Source organism: Octopus bimaculoides, chromosome 10 (assembly GCF_046866305.1).
Source record: "Octopus bimaculoides isolate indiv1 chromosome 10, ASM4686630v1, whole genome shotgun sequence".
NCBI lineage: Eukaryota > Metazoa > Mollusca > Cephalopoda > Octopoda > Octopodidae > Octopus > Octopus bimaculoides.
The window spans coordinates 51,103,766-51,124,855 of record NC_142937.1 but is presented as its reverse complement, the minus strand read 5'-3'; the positions used below and the strand labels follow the sequence as shown (position 1 = coordinate 51,124,855).

At 36.1% G+C, this 21,090-nt stretch overlaps 1 protein-coding gene across 2 annotated transcripts in view; it reads left to right on the top strand.

Moving 5' to 3' along the window:
* Window positions 1-21,090, top strand: part of LOC149133717 (ankyrin repeat domain-containing protein 13C-A-like) — a 331,974-nt gene that overhangs the window by 160,390 nt on the left and 150,494 nt on the right. For both annotated transcript variants that reach the window (XM_089359124.1, XM_089359123.1), the window contains one exon: window positions 19,378-19,444. In XM_089359124.1, the coding sequence (XP_089215250.1) occupies window positions 19,378-19,444 (67 nt within the window). The remainder of the gene's footprint in view (window positions 1-19,377; window positions 19,445-21,090) is intronic.

Sequence of the window (21,090 nt, the reverse complement as noted above, 5' to 3'; positions counted from 1 at the left end):
TTTTTACAGGGTCCATAACACTGGAATTTTGGAATGTGCGCATAAATATCAGATATATAAAGATTAGAATGTGTGTCTGTGTGAATCCATAAAACTCGAGAACTACATAACCAATTTCATTCCAAATTAAACATGCCTTACTTAGGGTCCATGTACTGTCTTAGACCAAAAAAATTTTTAACTTCTTGCATAGTTCAAGCCCACAGCAATATCATACCTCCTCCACTATTTCAGTATTACGTGTCAAAAGTGAAACAATAACATCACTCTACTGTAATGTCACATACTTTCACTTGAACACCGAAACTATTCCACTATTTCAGTATTACATGTCAAAAGTGAAACAATAACATGTCGCTACCGTAATTTCAAATACTTTCACTTTAATACTTTCAATTTCATACTGAAACTATTAACGTGAAACTATACTCTCACATATATACAGGCATACTATAAGACCAAAGTTAAAAACATTCCCAACAATTCAACTTCTCTGGTTGACATTAACACACCCACTCCCAATACAGGCCTTCATTCCCACATTTTAGAGCTCCATAGAGCTCCATTTTTCAGGAGCAAAATCATTTTTACAGGTTCCAGAAGACTGAAATTGTGGAATATGCGCATAAAGATCAATAGTATGGGGTACATGTCTCAAGATTAGAATTTTTTTAGGGTGTGTAAAGAGGGAAAGAACCCCCATGTGCAATTTTGATGAAATTCGAATCATAGGTATTCCAGTCCCTTACAGAAAATATAACAGAAAAGTGTCATTCTTCAATTGCATGTAACACGGGCAACGCCAGGTATCTCTGCTAGTATATATATATATATATATATATGTATGTGTGTGTGTGTGTGTGTGTGTGTGTGTGTGTGTGTGTGTGTGTGTGTGTGTGGTAGTAGTAGTAGTAGATATGTAAATTGGGGGTATTATACAAAAAATTAAGGAGGGGTAATAAGTAGAATATGAGGAATGTGGTGGTGGTGGAGAAAAACTTATTTAAGGTTAATAAAAAGAAATATAGACATGTTTACAAGGAAAAACTCTCTGATCTCTTGAATTTAAGAGAGAATTATTCGTTTTTATAATTAAATAAGACTCTTCTAGGCATAAAAAACATGTCCTGTTGCTAATCCTATAAGGAGCTGAAGAAATAATCTTCCAAGAAATTGTGTAATCTATGTTATCTCTTTTCAGTTGCCAAACCTTTTTTGATAGACTGGTACTATTTTCTTTCCTAGGATCATTAAAAGATGATTTATGGTTAGTTAATCTCAATATAAATGGGTTTTGCGTACAACCTGTATAATTAAACTTAGAGAGATTATGGGTTATAATTGTAGCTTGGTATACTACATTTTTCTTTTTAAAGTTACCTTTTACCTCACAGGTATTTGGGTCGCTACAGTTACAATTAGGACTAATATTTGAAAGTCTATTGTTATGTCTATATGTATTAAGGGTAATTTGGGTCGTGTGATTATGATAGTTGTCGTTATTAGATATGGAGTTATTGGAATTATTGGGGTTAGTATGTGTAGTTGAGGGTGTTATGTCATTGTAGAAATGGTTTTATTTTCTATTATTAAAAGAGGAAATAATCCTAAATAGGTTTGGAGATACAGAAAATCCAAATCTGATCATTTTGTTATTTAATATTTTAGCATATCTAGTGTTACTTAAGTTTTGTTTGATAATAGATCTAATAGATCTGATAAAATTAGACTTTAAATGCTTAGCAAAAGGAATTATTATCCAAATGATGTTATTGTTGCTTTCCTTATTGCCATGGTGGTTTGTATTAAGTGGGTCACTCATTTGTATGTATGGTATAGGTTTCTTTTCCCTTTTTGCATTATTACTTCTAACATTGTTGATATTAGTTATGTAGTTATGTTAGTTATTAAGAGGATGCGATGTAATAGAAGTTTTATCTTTAAAGCGTGTTTGTTTCATGTTTTTATTTTTAGCTTGTTTGTTTAGTTTGTTTGTTTCTGGTATTTGTTGTCTGTATCTTTAGAATTAGTTATTTTATTAATAATATTGTTATTGAGCTTCCGCTATCTAGGTGACCAAGTTAGTAGTGGGGGAGGGTGCGCTGAAAGTGTAGCTGCTAGAATAAGAATAGCCTGCACAAAGTTCAGAGAGCTCTTACCTCTGCTGGCGACAAAGGGTCTCTCACTCAGAGTAAAAGGCAGACTGTATGACGCATGTGTATGAACAGCCATGCTACATGGCAGTTAAACATGGGCCATGACTGCTGAGGACATGCATAGGCTCACATGGAATGAAGCCAGTATCCTCCGATGGATGTGTAATGTCAGTGTACATACTCGACAGAGTGTAAGTACCTTGAGAGAAAAGTTGAACCTAAGAAGCATCAGTTGTGGTGTGCAAGAGAGATGATAGCACTGGTATGGTCATGTGGCGAGAATGGATGAGAATAGCTGTGTGAAAAAGTGCCACACCCTAGCAGTTGAAGGGACCTGTGGAAGCGGTAGGCCCAGGAAGACCTGGGATGAGGTGGTGAGGCACAACCTTCAAACATTGGGCCTCACCAAAGCGATGACTTCTGACCGAGACCTTTGGAAATATGCTGTGCGTGAGAAGACCCGGCAAGCCAAGTGAGACCTAAATCCAAGGCTTCTGCCAGGGGTGTAGCCAGCCCACTTATGCGTACCTTCCTTCATTGGACACTAAACTCCACTTGCAAAGACTTGTTGAGGCAAGTGAAATCGAAATCGAACTAAATTCAACGACTGGCACCCATGCCAACGTCGTCTCCTTCAGTGGACACTAAACTCAGCTTGCAAAGACCTGTTGGGGCAAGCGAAAGCGAAATCGTGATGGCACCTGTGCCCAGCATCGCCTTACTGGCACGTGTAAAGACATTCGAGCGAGATCGTTGCCAGTGCCGCTGGACTGGCTCCTGTGCAGGTGGCACGTAAAATACACCATTTTGAGCGTGGCCGTTGCCAATACCGCCTGACTGGCCTTCGTGCCGGTGCACGTAGAAGTACCCACTACACTCTCAAAATGGTTGGCATTAGGAAGGGCATCCAGCTGTAGAAACTCTGCCAAATCAGATTGGAACCTGATGTAGCCATCTGGTTTACCAGTCCTCAGTCAAATCGTCCAACCTATGCTAGCATGGAAAGCAAACGTTAAACGAGGATGATGATGATGATGATGATATGATTAGCGGGTTTGTGAAATTCATATTAACTGATCCATTGTAATTGTAGGAATTGTGTTTTATGGTGATGTTTTGCTGATGAATATTATTGAGAGAATTAAATTGTGTGCCAGCATTTTGTAATTTAGTATGTGGTGTGGATTTAGTATTGTGGTTATTGTAATTCCTATCTATATAATTGTCGGGATGATTAGAATAGGCATTGTTGTTTTTTTTTTTGTTGTACTTAATTCAGTATTTATATCCTGCTTTCTTAAGAACTAGATTATAATAGTCTTCATGCTTGTTAAAAATTTCTTCATTAGAGGATAATAGGTTAATTCTATTTTCGAGGTTAGAGGCTAGATTATTAATAATATTACAAGGATGGTTACTCTGTGCATGTATGTTAGTGGTATTGCTATTAGATTTATGGTAGGGTTGGTAATATGATGTAGTAAGGTTAAAGTTAGCGTCCAAGAAATTCACTGAAGTGTGACCTGTTTCAATGGTGATGGCTTTTGAAGAATTTTTGTAATCTCTTTTTATAAAGTTCCATTTTCCTGTTGGAAGTATTTTTAACCACAAACAGAGCATCATCTCTGTAGATACCAACTCCTAATTCCGAGAGTTCTTCATTAAGTAAATGTAATAGATAAATTCCAACTAAGTCTGTGATTTCAGCTGCATCCTGCATGCCCATTGCTATATCAAAGCAATCTGGGGTGTCCTTCCTAGTCTAAAATTTTCCTTGATGAGAGAGTATGGTTTTCCTAGCTTCAAGTATAATATTGATTTCATTCATAAATAACTTAGTCCTATTTTTTGTTTTTATAAGCGCCTTATTAAGTAGAATTGGGTTAATCGATTGATAATAACTTTCAATGTCGAATTGGATAAATTTAGATTTATTCTTATCCATTAACCAGTTAAACCAGTTAATAGTGTCCAGTGTATTTGACCATAGGTTGAGTTTAATTTTAGATTTAAGGAATTTAAGATATTTATCCAAAATGAATTTGCTAAGTTTCTCGATGTCGGATGTACAGGGTCATGCTAGCCTCACTCTTGGATCTGAATGGAAATTTGGTTTATGATCCTTCAGGGTTATTCTAAGTTTAGAAGGCTGGTAGACTTCAATGATATCATTGATTTTATATTTGCTCATTATTTCCTAGCTTTTAAGTTTTTATTTTCTTAGCTTTTAAGTCTTTATTCATAATTTTGTATTTCTTCGTTATTTCCTTCTGTAGTAGTTGATGGTACAAATCAATATTTACATTATAAAGGTTTCCAGTTTTATCAAATTGAACTATAATACCCTGTAGTTGTTGGAATTTGTTAACCTTATTCTTCAAAAGGTGATTGTTCATTGGAATATTCTTCTTAGACTTAATATTTCTTAGTAAGTTCCATAGGTCATCTTAAAAAATTACCTTATATCCTATTTGCTGGTGGGATTTTTCTAGATTTAAATTTATTTCTAATATCCGAGAGTTCTTTGTTGGTTTTCGGTTTTTCTCCTGTACCATTATATTTGTCAAATAAAAAGGCTTTCCATCTGATTATTCTGGTGAGATCATGGAATTTAGCTGTATCTTTAATGTATTCTTTACGTGTAGGTAAGGGGATGTCCTTAAGAGATGTTTCCAAATTTATCTTCTCCATTTTTATTTTATATTAGAAACGGCCTTCTTACTCATTAAAATGATGTATATTAATAACAGCCGAAATTGCAAAGATAATCTGGAACTCGACTGAGGATAGAAAATTCCGAATGACCTGTCCTTGTCCTCTTTGTATTGTCTGTTCGGATGTTTTGTTGTCCTTTTTTTGTATCACCTAACTGTCTGGATGTTTTGCGTTCTTGTCCCATTTTTGCATTTTTTATTTATAAAAAAAATACGGCGGCGTACATACACTTTGGTCTCTTATATATATATTAGTGTGAGAAAAATAAGTTCAAGTAGAACAAGTGAAACTTTTTGTGGGGTCCAAAAAGATATATTTCTAATAAATATTCTGCATATGAAAGTAATAGCTTGCTATAGCAAGCATTTAAGATATGAAAATAACAAGTAAAAAGTTTGTAATAGGCATGTATAAGATAAATTCTTATATAAAAACTACTAACAGTTAGAAAAATGGAGAAGGGAAGATGTTAAAAGTTGAATTTAGAATTTGATTTTCACATACGACTGTTTTGAATGATAATACTAACTTGAAACTATATTAACACGCCCCTGTATCTCTTTTTTTTTCCCCCATTTACAATTTATTTACAACATAGCTTGTTTGCTTTCCTTCTAATTTTCTTTTGTCAATAATTTTTTTGATGTTTTCCTTAATTTTTTGCACTAACGAGAATGGTAATCATCATCATCGTTTAACGTCCGCTTTCCATGCTAGCATGGGTTGGACGATTTGACTGAGGACTGGTGAAACCGGATGGCAACACCAGGCTCCAATCTAATTTGGCAGAGTTTCTACAGCTGGATGCCCTTCCTAACGCCAACCACTCAGAGAGTGTAGTAGGTGCTTTTACGTGTCACCCGCACGAAAACGGCCACGCTCGAAATGGTGTCTTTTATGTGCCACCCGCACAAGCCAGTCCAGGGGCACTAGCAACGATCTTACTTGGCTTGCCGGGTCTTCTCACGCACAGCACATTTCCAAAGGTCTCGGTCAGTAGTCATCGCCTCGGTGAGGCCCAATGTACGAAGGTCTTGCCTCACCACCTCAGCCCAGGTCTTCCTGGGCCTACCTCTTCCACGGGTTCCCTCAACTGTTAGGGTGTGGCACTTTTTCACGCAGCTATCCTCATCCATTCTCACCACATGTCCATACCAGTGCAATCGTCTCTCTTGCACACCACAACTGATGCTTCTAATGTTCAGCTTTTCTCTCAAGATACTTACACTCTGACGGGTATTCACATTGACATTACACATCCAACGGAGCATACTGGCTTCATTCCTTGCGAGCTTACGTATGTCCTCAGCAGTTACAGCCCATGTTTCACTGCCATGTAGCATGGCTGTTCGTACGCATGCGTCATACAGTCTGCCTTTTACTCTGAGTGAGAGTCCCTTTGTCGCCAGCAGGGGTAAGAGCTCTCTAAACTTTGCCCAGGCTATTCTTATTCTAGCTGCTACACTTTCAGCGCACCCACCCCCACTACTAACTTGGTCGCCCAGATAGCGGAAGCTATCGACTACCTCTAGTTTTTCACCCTGGAATGAGATAGAAGTTGTTTCCTGTTTGTTTACAGTCTTTATTGCACCTGAACATCTGCCACAAACAAAAACTAACTTGCTAGTTAACCTGCCTTTGATGTTGCTGCACCTCTTATGTGTCCATAGCTTGCACCGGGTACATCTTATAGAGTTACTACCTACTCCTTTTCTACATACTGAGCAGGGCCATCTACCTGAAGGGGTTTGTGTTTTATCTACCTTCCTACTTATTAGGATTTTGGTTTTAGCTAGGTTGACTCTAAGGCCCTTCAATTCTAGACCTTGCTTCCACACCTGAAACTTCTCTAGTTCTGGTAGTGACTCCGCAATTAAGGCAAGGTCATCAGCATAGAGGAGCTCCCAGGGGCAACCTGTCTTGAACTCCTCTGTGATTGCCTGGAGGACTATGATAAATAAGAGGGGGCTGAGGACGGAACCTTGGTGGACCCCTACCTCTACCCGGAATTCATTGCTGTACTCATTTCCAACCCTCACCTTACTGGCAGCATCTCTGTACATGGCTCGCACAGCTCTCACTAACCATTCTTCTATCCCAAGTTTCCTCATTGACCACCAGATAAGGGATCGGGGGACCCTGTCAAAGGCTTTCTCCATGTCAACGAAAGCTAGGTACAGAGGTTTATCCTTAGCTAGGTATTTCTCCTGCAGCTGTCTCACTAGAAATAAGGCATCAGTAGTGCTTTTACCTGGCACGAACCCAAACTGCATCTCATCTAAATTGATTCGCTCCCTAATTAGTTGGGCTATGACCCTCTCTGTAACTTTCATAACCTGATCTAACAGCTTGATGCCTCTGTAATTATTTGTATCTAAAGCGTCACCTTTACCTTTGTAGCAGTTGACTATGATGCTGCTACACCAGTCATTGGGTATGACTCCTTCGTGTATCACCTGGTTCGTAATACGAGTGACTAGGCTATAGCCAACACTGCCAGATATTTTGAGCATCTCTGCAGTGATTCCTGATGGGCCGGGGGCTTTCCCGGTCTTCATACTCTTAATTGCTTTATCTACCCTGGTACTATCAACTCGGATAGCTGGTCCCTCTATTGGGTCGACATACGGCAGGCTCTCTTCCTCCCATTCATTCTCTTTATTAAGCAATCTATCGTAGTGGCATCTCCAGACCTCTTTCTTTGCATCCTCATTTAGTGCAAGCGTACCATCATCCATGCGAACACATTTCTCTCCTACGACATCACTATTCTCTCTCCTACACTGTCTTGCAACACGAAATACCTCGAGTCTTTGGTCCTCACGGTGCAGAACATTGGCAAATCTTTTCTTATCTGCTTCCCCTCTGGCTAAATAAACCTGTCGCCTAGCCTCCCTTCTGGCACATTGGTACAATTCCCTGCTACCACCGTTCTTCCAGTCCTTCCAAGCCTGTTTCTTTTGTCTAATAGCCCTGTCTACCTCCTTGTTCCACCACCACGTTACTCTGGGTCGGGAGGAGACCTTACACCACCCACAAATCTGGTCGGTGGCTTTCAACAGGTTGTCCCGCAGAAATCTCCAATTGTCTTCCACGTTGTATGATGCTATATCTCCTTCTATTTCGTTAAATGCTTCAAGTAACTTGTCTCTAAGTCTCTGTCCCTTTGCAGGGTCTTTAAGCTTCCACACCCTTCTCCTCCAAGCCGGTCTAATTCTGGGTACCCATTTTGCCTTGATCCCAAAGTCGCTAACTACTAATCTATGTTGTGGGGTACATTCTTCGCCAGGGTAGGTTTTGGCATTTATAAGCCGCCCTCTTTCCCTATTTCTGGCGAGGATGTAGTCGATTTGGCTAGAGTGTCTGCCGGAGCGGTAGGTGACTAGGTGACTGGCAAGTTTCCTGAAGTTGGTATTGCAGATCATAAGATCGGTTGCATCACAGAACTCCAGCAGTCTGGTTCCCTCCTCGTTGCGGGAACCGAAGCCATAGCCTCCATGTATGCCATGGAAGCCTCCAGCACGACGTCCGACATGACCATTGAAGTCTCCAGCCACAAAGAGAAGGTCCCTGTCACTCGTTGACGAGGTAGTTTGCAAGAGGGTGTCATAGAATTGGTCTTTCAGACCATCTGGTAGCCCCGGTTGAGGTGCATAGGCTGAGATGACAGTAGCTAATCTATGATGAAGCACTAGTCTAATCTTAAGTACTCTGTCACTTACTCTAACGACCTCGATTACCTTATCCACCCATTTCTCCGCTAGAAGTATTCCTACGCCCTCGACCCCGTCAGTGTTCCCTGCCCAGAAAATCTTGTACCTGTGTTCTTTGCCTGTGAGGAACCTCGCAGAACCTCCTCTCCATCTTACTTCCTGGATGCAGCACATATCTACGCGTCTCCGTTCAAGCATCTCAACAATTTCACCAGATCTACCTTTCAGCATGCCGACGTTGAGAGTGCCAATCCTAACAGTATGGGTGTTGGGGGTGTGGGCCTGTAGCCTGGGAAAGGGGGAAACAGTGTCGTGTACAATGCATAACTAATTTAATTATTATTATAATTAATGTTTTTTCTTACATGTTAGTATTATCATTCGAAACGGTCATATATGAAAATTAAATTCTAAATCGAACTTTTAACATTCTAACAAAACTTCCCAGCGAACGTGTACATAAGACTCTGAGTAACAGTTTTTGTGGTATTTCTTCTGCTTTTATATAAAGTATATATATATATATATATATATATATATATTTGACAGGAATGGCAACAAAAGAAAGAAAGAGACCTCGATATTATGCAAATAGAGGAATTTATCTGTAAAAATATGTGACACTTATTCAGTAGCCATGATAAAACTCCGAGTTTCGGATGCCAGGGTAGGGGGGGGGTCCAGCCCAACATCTCTTCAGTTATCCAGCCATTGAAAATTCCTTTGAAAAATGACCGTTAAAAACAAAGGGAAATTAAAAACAAAGGAAAATGAACAAAGGGAAATTACTGTGTAGTGACAAAACGTATCTAAAACTGCGTATATCATACATGCACGCACATATCTCAATGTACGCATGTATATATCTACATACACGCGCATCCACGCGCACACTCACAAGCGCGCACATATAAAGTTCCTTGTACGTGTCTATGAGCGTACGGAAAAAAGTTTGGAGGGGAGAAAACAGAAAACTATATGTGGAAAAATACAAAAAACTCATTAACCCTATAACTATGTAAAAACCATGAAAATAATTTTAAAAAATATATAATAATATAAAAATATAAGAATATAAAATTCAGGTAAGAAGTGAGAAACTTATGCAAGACACAATATGGAAGCCAATCAGTGCCGCCCATCAGCACAAATATTAAAAAATATATATATAAAATATAAGAAATAATTATATAGAGACAAAAAAAAAAATAGAAAGCAAGTTCAATCTGTAATCTCAGGGGGACCAAAAACGTAGCAAATATTTGGTCACATGTAGACATGATCCGAAAACTTCAGTCTTTGAATTTAGACATGTGGTAGGGTCCAAGCTGCCTTTCCAGATGAGCCATCTTTCCATATCACATAGACCGCACCTTCCGCTGCTGCTGGTGTAGGGTTTACACTTGGCGAAGTAAGATCTTCCAATGGATGTTGTAACTGACACCTTTATCTTTTAAAGACCATATATGACTGGATAATTTTGTCGTTTTTCTTTTGTCCCAGTACCTAAAGCTCAAAGTGTGATTATTGTATCTGGCCTTGAAATTACCCTCTGTGAGGCCCACGTATTTCTTCGTGGAATCTGCATTCTTAGTCGATACAGAATCTATGGTGGCTTCATAAATGATGGTTTCAGACATGCAAGCTCCATTTAGCAGGCACAAGTTTTTATCTCTGCATGAACAGCTGGCTTCATATTGCAACTTTTGTGTATTGTGTGCGATTATATTCTTAAAATTAGCAGTTGAGCTGAAACTGATTTTTAAGTTATGTGTGCTGAAGATCTTCCTATAATTATGGTTAACTGGAAAGTGTCTGTCTATCAATGTCAAGAAATATCTGCCTATATTAAAGGTCACTTCAGGTGAGTAGGGGTGTGTGAACCAGATTATTTTCCTATTTCTATGCTTTCTTCTTTTTGCTACTGGACTGGTGGTAGGTGTATAGGTTTTCCCTCATTAAAACCACTATCTTTTAGAGCCTTATTATATACTGGGGCAACGCTATTGAAAATGTCCTTATCAGAGGAGAGGCTAGATGTTCTTTTACTAATGTTCTTAACTAAATTTCTAAACACTATGGGGCGATGGCAGGAACCCACATTGATGTAATTAAGTCTATCGTTGGGCTTCCTATAAGGTTTATAAATATTCTTATTTAGATCTAGGGACACAACTAGGTAGTTGACGACCGTCAGGTTGGTATCTGTAGTTATACTAAGGCTGAAGGTTTTCATCAAATGGATAATATTCTTTCTGAATCTATCCTGTGCTGGTCCATTTGTATTAGTGGTTAAAGCTAGGGCATCATCTTTATAAATTGCGAAGTGTACGTTAGGAAAAGTCTTGCACAACGCATCTAGTAGGAATAGTCCAATAAGATCGCATATGCCTGCTCCATCGAAAGTACCCTCTGTATCGGCAGTCTTGACCCACTCTGCATTCTCGCTGAAGAGTAAAGTCTTTCTAGCATGGAAGATTATATCTTTATCTTGTGTACTGATTTCTATAAATCCGCTTGCGAAAGTGAGGGCTTTATCTAGCAGTTCTTTGGAGATAGAAGCATAAAAATCAACAATATCGAACTACGTGAATCTCGCATTTTTCTTATTCTTTTCAATGGCTGGATAACTGAAGAGATGTTGGGCTGGACCCCCCACCCTGGCATCCGAAACTCGGAGTTTTATCATGGCTACTGAATAAGTGTCATATTTTTACAGATATATATATATATATATATATATATATATATATACGGTTAGTAGAGTTGGAGGTTGGAATAACTGTCTATGGGATAACAGTAACCAGTATAATTACCTTTGTTAACCCTGAACATACAAGTATATTATGCTCATAGATTACAGGTAATGACAAAGATGAACATGCGTTTATCAGGCATCAAATTTAAAGTAAACAGAAAATGGAGAAATGTTGATCAACAACAAGTGACTAACATCAATTATTTTTTAATTCAATACCAATAGACTGCATCCCATCTAACAGCTCTTTCTGCTTCCAATGTTATATGGTACTGTCATTGATATATTCATCATACTTGTTAATAATACCAATCTGGAACGTGGAGCTTAATCAGAGTGAAGGAAAATACATAAATAAGAAGAAGAGCATAGAGAAGAAAAGGAAAGGCTGAATATGTTTAAATCATGCCTTTTCATTTATGTGTCTCTTTGGGATGTTGAGTAAATGACTAAAATAATAATTGGTAGGTTATTTTTTTCTATGGGGGTAATAGGGTGAATAAGTAATAAAAAATGTAAAAGAAAATTTACAAGAATGGTATATGCGAATATGTTTAGTCAAAGAGGGAGTGAAGGTACCATAAAATTTTCAAGTAAGTCAGTTGTTCAGCGACAGTTCTCCAAAATTAGTTCATGAATTTTTGTCATATTTTCATTCATTCGAGAGGCCGGTGGTTGCCCTAAACAATGTTGGTCTTCAAGCAACAAGTGATCATTCCTAAAGTGTGAAAACTACTCATAAACTTGTGTTTTGCTCATTGCAGCATCTGTGTAAGCTGTTTGAAGTATGATAGCTGTTTTGGCTTCCATTTTCCCCAGCTCGGAAGCACGCTGTTCCTTCACTTCAGCTATCACAAAAATTGACAAACACGGGAGAAGCATTGCAAAACACAGATGTAGTGGCAGTATGACTTAACATGACGCCACTGGTCAGCAGATGGATGCCTGAGGGTTGCATCAAGTGGCTTCTAGTGGCAGACACCTGAACTACCATGGGCATGACCCACAGAGAACGTTTCTAGTTACTTTTGAGTACCCCCTTGTATATATGTATATTCTTTTACTTGTTTCAGTCATTTGACTATGGCGATGCTGAAGCACGACTTTGTAGTTGAAGAAATCAACCCCCAGGACTTATTCTTCGTAAGCCTGGTACTTATTCTATCGGACACTTATGCTGAACTGCTAAGTTATGGTGGGTGTGACAAACACAGACACACAGGAACACACACACACACACACACACGCATATGACGAACTTCTTTCAGTTTCTGTCTACCAAATTCACTCACAAGATTTTGGTCAGCCCAAAGGTATAGTAGATGACACTTGCTGAAGGTGCCGCGCCTATATATATATATCTTATATATAATAAGTGTGAAGTTGTGTGTCTGTGTGAAGCCTTTTTAAAAGTTTATAGAAATCCACATTTTCCACTTTTTCGTAAAAATTTTAAAATCAATGGATTTTTCTCGATGTGAACTTTCCAGTACAGTAATTAGATTTTTTAAATTCCGTTTACTTTGTCTGATTTAAGGGAGATTTGGCTGTTGTTTCTAGCAACTTTTATATCTTTTCCCTTCTACCTGGAATGCCATTCTTACACACGCGCTCAACATAAAAATATAGAGAGTAAGAGGGAGAGGGAGAGAGAGAGAAAGTGATACATACAACGTCATAGATTAAACTTTCCTCTCAGTATTCTTTACCTATTTTTCATAACATTGAAACGTGAAAACACACACATCCACACGTACGTGATCTGTGACAACAACATACACATTGCTCCCGTTCTCCCCCTCTTCCTCTCACGCTCACGTGCAAGTAAACACAATCATTCACAAAAATATAACTTATGTTCGTCAATGTGGTATAACTACGAGTTGTACCCCCGACTTTGGAAGGTCATAACTTTCAGAAAAATTTTCGGTGAAAGTGTTTTGGGAGGGGGTGGGGGACAATTTTCGGAAATTCCACTTAAATTCCTCTTAACTTCCAGGAAAATGAATATTTTTTCGTGAAATTTTCTACAAATATGCCTTGATGTATGTACATTTCGAGCATGTAGGAATTTTGAAGGAAACAACTGCAGATTATTTTTGAGAAGTGTTCCCCACTCGGTGGTGTTTCGGAGCAAGTCGTCCATATTTGTTTAATTTTTCTCTATTATGTGCTTATGTGCATCCGTATATTAATAATGAAATAATAGGCAGTGAAGAGAAACCGTCATAAGAAAACTTTTAACTACCTCTATTCCTTTCTCCCCCCTCTCTCTACCTCTTCCTCTCTTGCTCTCTCAAACGCATACACGTGCAAGTACACAATCATTCAGTAAAATATAACTCATGTTCGTCAATGTCTTGTAAATATACCACGATTTTCACTAGGGTGTTAGGGTTAGGGTTTAGAGTCAGGGTTAGGGTTTAGAGTTAGTGTTAGGGTTAGTGTTAGGATTAAGTTTAGGATTAGGGTTGGGTAATCATGCGGCTGTTAATCTGAAAAATTACAGATATGTGAAAAGTACCGACCCTGCCATCTATTATAACTTTTGTTGTTCTGTTTAATATATATATATAGATTATGCCTCCAAAGAAGAGAGTTTGCTGGGGAAAGACAGCAACCGGTTTAAAATGACAGCAACAGACTGCAGCAATTCACCACATTCCAGAAGCTACTTTGAACATAATGCAAAATGGTGCATCAACACCTTCTGCCCAATCTGATAGAATTCTGGCAAAACTGTAGCAACAGATCGCCAGCAATAGCTTCATCACAAATTGCCTTCCTAGCTCCTGCGAAAAGGGATTACTCTGCTATGTATAATCAGGGCAGCGCAAGAAGTTGTTTTACATAAGCATTTCTATAGCCGATTAGACGGATGAAATTTACGTACGCTTAATAATGTTACGCAAAACAGCCTTCAGACTTTCCCTATTAATTTCATCATCTTTTGAATTATGAACATATTTACATCATAAGGGTTTTTTCGTTGTAAGGCTTTCTCTTTTAGTTGATTTTCACCTAGCAAGACTTATCGTAGATGGCGTAATAAGTCACACCCGGACAACGTCAGGTTATACTGCTATATATATATATATATATACATTTATTTATATATATATATATATATATATATATATATATATACATGTAATATATATATATTTAAATAAATATATATATATATATATACATTTATTTATATATATATATATATATATATATATATATATATATATATATATATATATATATATATATATATATATATATATATATATGTATATATATATATATATATATATATATATATTTATTTAAATATATATATATATATATATATATTTATTTAAATATATATATATTACATGTATATATATATATATATATATATATATATATATATGATTGTAGTTTAGAATCAGTAGTTCTTTGACTGCTATTTCTGAATTTTCAGTATGTTGGAGAAGCAACTCAATTGCTAATCCCTTATATTTATGATGATAAATGGTCTTACCGATAAAGGTTTTTTTCATACTGAACTACTTGGCAAAATTGTTAATTATTAATTCTATTATTAATTGACGACTCCCTGCCCCCATTTCTTGTATATATTAATAAGGGTAGAAATTGATATTAATCAATTAGAACCAGTGGTCTAGCATATTAAAAAAATCTGAAGATTAAAATTATATTACATACAAAAATAAGAGGAATGACCAGCAAAAGTGGACTCCTATTTTTGTATATATATATATATATGTGTGTGTGTGTGTGTGTGTGTTTGTTTGATTAAATAATAAATTTACAGCATTGAATCTAATATTCCTCTAATTATTAGACTTTATAGTGTGACTGTCCCTACCTCTTCTACACCTCATCATGCTCATGGCCAACTCAGTGAATGGTTGCTGAAAGCTATGCTGAAAGCAGATTGGGATCAGGCAATACTTCACCGAGAGGAGATATAAGCTTCTGCTTATTCCTGTCTGAAGTATCATCCGATACTTCAGACTTATCGTCAGATGAATTTACTTTGTTGACATTCTTCATCGACAGAATTTTTATACCTTTCAACCTTTCAATCAAGTCCGCCTTTCTTCCAGTAACATACTGTCCATATATTCTTAAATATTTCTTTAACTCAGGCACAGTAAGTACTTCGATAAGTATCATGATAAGACGTAAAACAATAACAATAGCGTGGATAGTCTGCGGAAGTTTAATTGTCTACATGGAGCGCCGCCTAGCCAAGGGAGATAACCTACTTATAGGAAAGCCCTATAAGTATTATCACTAGACATAAATCCTAACTCAAGCTACATAAATGCTGTAGTGAAAACATATACGTCAAGATGCTTAAATGAACATGTTGAATGTGCATGTATGTTGAAGATAAATTAGTTCGTGTTCATTTTCACTGCTATAAAAACAGTTTCATAGTTGCAGAAATAAATTTCATTAACAGGTTGAAAGATGGGAAGAAAGAGAAAATATTTATTACATTAGTTTATTCATGTACATTTAATATTTACAGTACATTTAGAAGTAAAGCAATTTGTCGTAGAGAGTTACGACATAAAATTTATACTAGCTAATTCTTTCATACTAAACTTACTAGAGTTTACACAACAATTCAAATAAGTCTTGTTGGATTTAAGTAATAGACATGGCGTAAAAATAGCCAGTATCTCAAAGGAGTGAGTGTTGTGGAGATGAATGACAACCATCAGACACTAAAGTGAGTGTCGTGGAGTCTATTGACAACCAACAACCACTGATTAATTTCCCAAAAATCGGGGTTTTTATAATTGCTCATGCCTGAATTCTAAGAACTGTATTTCATGAAAGATTTCTCTTTGACGAAAGTTTAGAATTCAAATATGGGCAGTAATTTTAACCAATGGGAAACTAACAATTATACTTGTTCGGGCAACATGATCATTACATCATATTACCACTGTTTACGACTTGTTTGCTACACCAGTAAATGTATGTAGAATACAAATCCCAGGTAAATCCTCATGTTTGATAGATAAATCCAACAATCCTTATGCAGAATTTTAAGAAATTCAGAGTTTTTAACAACAACCAATAATATATACGAAGAAAAAAGAATTGTGACAAAGAAACAAAAATAATGAGAGAGCTGGGAAAAAATTGGTACTATTGAAGTTCAAGGAGTAAGTGATATTACCTTTTTTTTTTAAATAGCCATTATTAGATAAGCCATGGTACCATCTAAATTTTCTTCAGTTATCATTTTATGTTTGTTTTCTGTACTGATTTGGATTGTGTGTTATCACAGTCCAAGTCACTTGTTATTCAGAGTTATTGTCCACTTAGACAGGTTGGAACCATATCTTGTTTGTGCTTTCCATTTTTGGCATAGCTTCTAAAGTTGGATTACCTTCCTAACACCAACCACTACAGAGTGTACTGGATGCATTTTATGTCACCAGCACTAGAGGGGGTGTCACATCATGAACAACATTCTGCTTGATCATTTTCATGTCAAAGTACATATTTTTTTCCTGCTCTAGCATGACTGCAGCCACATGGCTGAAACGAGTAAAAGAGTAGAAAATTATACATCATTTGAAAGATCTGGATGTGAACTTCTCATATAGTTTTAATCAAAATCTAACTCTTACATATGCCAGGGTCCTTCAATCACCCTGGTATTTCCACCCATTCATAAAGTTTGTCCTGTTTGCTGACTGATAGCCTTTATTCTAGGTCAATGCACTGATCTAGATTTGTGTTGAAAATCGTACAGTCATGTATGGTTTTGTGTTGAAATTTGTGTTGAAAACCATACAGTCATGAAAATGACTGTTTTGCTTCATTTTGATATAAAAATTGATGGAGGTAGGCAAGATAATCATTATGAAATATAAAAGTGAAAATTTTCTCATTAATTTTCACTTAGAAAAGAACATATTTTCTTTAAAATTTTTATATCATAAGAAAGAAAAACTTCTCACAAATTCTTTATGGTCATTGCCAAATCTGGCTATGATGTGACAAAAGAGCACAAAATCACTAAAGAGGGTGCTATGCTGACACTACCTGTCAAACTGATGAGTGAGAGATCAAAGAGAACATGAATCCAAGATTTCAAATATCAAGTTTTAGCCAGAATTTCAATAAATAGACAAACTAATTATTAAGTAAACATATATTTCTGTGAATAGGTGGAAATACCAGGGTGATTAAGGAACCCTGACATTATATAAGTGTTGGATTTTTATCAAAACTATATGAAAATATAGTTAACATCCAGAACTTTCAAATGATATATAATTTTTTGTGGAAAAAATGTACTTTGACATGAAAATGATCAAGTGAACATTGAGTACTAAATTGAGCTACATAAGTCTTTTACAGTCTAAACTTAGCATGGAATTGTCATATTGAGAACGTTGTTTAATCACTCTTGCTGTTTTAACATATGGAGAGCAACATCTGAATTTTAGCTAGCAGATATTCTTGTACATGTAAATTTCTTTGAGAAATATTGGTCAAATTTCAGCAATAAAAATTATATTGTGCAATGAATATTGTTTTGTAGACTATTAAATCCAATGTGATGCTTTTTTTCTTCCAATTTTGAATACAGTTAGATTAATTTGTAGTAGTGTTGACATAGTCGTCCTGGGTTGTTTTTTGGTTTCTCTCTCTCCTACTCACGAGTTTGCTGTAAGTTACAGCAATTTAATTTATACTTTGATGTTAAAGCAAGGAATTAATAGATTTTGTTTGTTTTTTAATCTAGGTCTACATGTAATTTTTTAATCATGTAATTTTTCAAATCTAGGTCTACATGTAATTCTGAGAAACGTTCCAGGTGGTCGTGGGATGTACTAGAAACAACGGCTGAATCTCCCTTAAATCACACACCTTTACATTTGAATTTTTTTTTTTTTTTTTTTACCATCAAAAAAGCTTCTCCCTTTGTTTTTAAGTACATAGTGCATAAAAGAAATTGGCCAAAATCAGTTCAGAAGTGTGATGCTTGAAGACAAAAAAAACATCATAAATTTTCAAAAACCTTTTTTCATAAAAAGCTTCCCCACATCATTTCCAAGGTCATGGTGGAAAAAAAAATAGAGAAAATCCAACTTATGTGAGCATCCTGATCAGAAACTTTACCATTTTTAATAGTCATTTAGAATTTTATTGAAATGCTATCATCTCCCAAAATTTCCTGATTTATTTAGTTCTATACCTACTACAAATGTACCAAAACTCAACTCCATATAGCTTGTACTTTTGAATTTAGCTAGGTCTGAAAGCACTGTGAAATTGATTGTTTCTTTAAAAAATTTGTCAAAACTATTGAGTTTTAGCTTCAAGAATCTGAAAAAAGAAGGCAACTGCTATGCTATGCATACTATTAATTTGTTTAATTTGAAGATGATTATCACCTCAGTTTCAAAGATATGACATCACAAATATGGCTGGTTATTTATTTAGGCCAATTAAGCAAGATTTTGACCAATTCGCTGGCCATTTAAAATGTCACATTTCTTAAAATATTCATCTAAATTTCACAAATGAGGTGTAAAAACGTTTGTTTTTGGATGCCCTCCATAAAAAAATACAGTAGAAATTCTATTTAAATATTTTCAAAAATTCATAATGATACCTAGTATAATTGTGATTGCAGAACCAGTGATCAGAACAAGAAGGTTGTTACAGAAATTGGTAGAAACTACAAACTCTAAAATCCAATCTAGTCAGGTTTTAGAGCACATGTTTCTAATTTCCAGTGAATTCAAAGATTAAGTTGCAGAATTTGAATTCTTTTTATAAATAATCAAGATAAATACTTTTTTATTTAGCCATTATCCATCTTTAAATCTCCTTGTTGCTTTGAAATATGATGGCTTAGCTGCTGGCAGGGAATTAGTGTGTGCTTTGTTAATCTAGGTGGATTAGCACCAACACTAGAGTAACAAGTGAAAAAGTAATAAGTTTCTTGTTAATATTAATTCCGATGTAAGTATTGCCATATTTTTTATATTTTCAGTGCCATTGGTGTCAAGAATTCTACCATCAGATATCTGTCAAATTCGTAAAAAGGGTGCCTATATAAGGTAAACATATTTTTAATGATTTAATTTTACCATTTTCACATATAACAAAAGTAATAAAATAAGATAGAAGTTATAGTAAAATTTTCCCTTTTACTGATATAAACACACTAATTTATAAAGGATATAATTTAAATGGGATTTGACTTGATGCAGTGTTGATATTTGTTCTATATGAAGGTATATCTTTCACACAATAGATAGGGTAGCCTGGGTAAAATGAATAAAATTTAAACAGAAATACCTGAGTTCTTGTTAATTTTTCTTTTCCTTTTTATATACTTATATAATGTAAATTAAGAGTATTAGTTTAAAGTGAGTTTAAGTATAATGACAGATTTACTGATGGTGAGGGAAACTTGAAACTGAAAGGAGAGTTAAATTTATTATTGAATTTGTGTTGAATACTACTTAAGTTTCACCTGACAGCTTATTCAACAAGTGATGAAATATTTTCTTTTGGTATTTATGTAGGAAACAGATGGTAAGTTTCATTACATATAAGGTAGTATTTAGATAGTAAGCTATAGTTGTTAATTTTTCATTAAAAGGAGGTTAGGAATTCCAACCACGTTCAATGGTTTGCTACCTCAACAGCTCCTTTATAGGATCCAATGGCTAAAGGCATCATCAGGAGGAACCACGTCCGGTTTCGATCCCTACTCCTCTACCGTTTTCGACATGGCGGGGCCCCCACTTTCGGAGGTGTCTTCAGCTCTGGTGTTGAGTGCGTTTCTTTGATGCAGCGTTAATGAATGTCAGTGGGCGAATGACCATCCTGCCAAATTTCCATTTAAATACTTGCTGGTAGGCTCCAGCAGCCAGCACCAGCTAACTGTCACGTGACACTGTCTAAGCTTCAATTGACTAATGGAGGGGAAGGGCACGTAGTTTTAACCTGTACCCTCTCTAAACTTGCTTTCCAACAGTGTCATGTTAGTTTCAATTCCAGCAGCCAGTATATTTTTCCACACTTTTCCATTTTTGGGTATTCTCCCCTGTTATATCTCTTGATCTTCTTCTTGAGTGCTGCGCTTATGACACCAAGGACTTGATTGTGATGCCGTGTATATCTGTCTGGTGCTAGCCTGCAGTTTGACAGAACATGTCTCACCGTTGCTTTCTCTTCGCATCTACATTCATCAGTTGTTTGTATGTTCCACTGGACTAAATTCGCTGGTGAAGGTAAAACGTCAAAGGTAGACTTTATCAGGAAGGATGTTCGGATCTATTTTAAAACGGGGGCCACATTTTTCATTAATGTTTTACGTAGTGTTTTTGGTATGGAAAGACTTTCAAACTTTGTATACTTATCTATTTTGTGTTATAGAACAGAAAAATATTTTTGTATTCGAATTTATTTCATGTAAAAAATTGTCTTATTTCGATAATTTCAACCAATCACTGACAAGTATTCAGTTGTTTACATTTACTCCTTTGGCTGATTAAGCGATGTAAAGCATATTTAATCTCCATACCTTCGTTTTATTTGCTTTTTTCATTTTAAATTTGCTTTAACCCTAACCCTAACCCTAACCCTAACCCGTTTGTTTATGTAGTCGGCACTTAATGTATATCAGCTGAATGGACGTCAGTGATTGGTTGAAATTACAGAAATACGACAACTTTAACATGGAATAATTTATGGA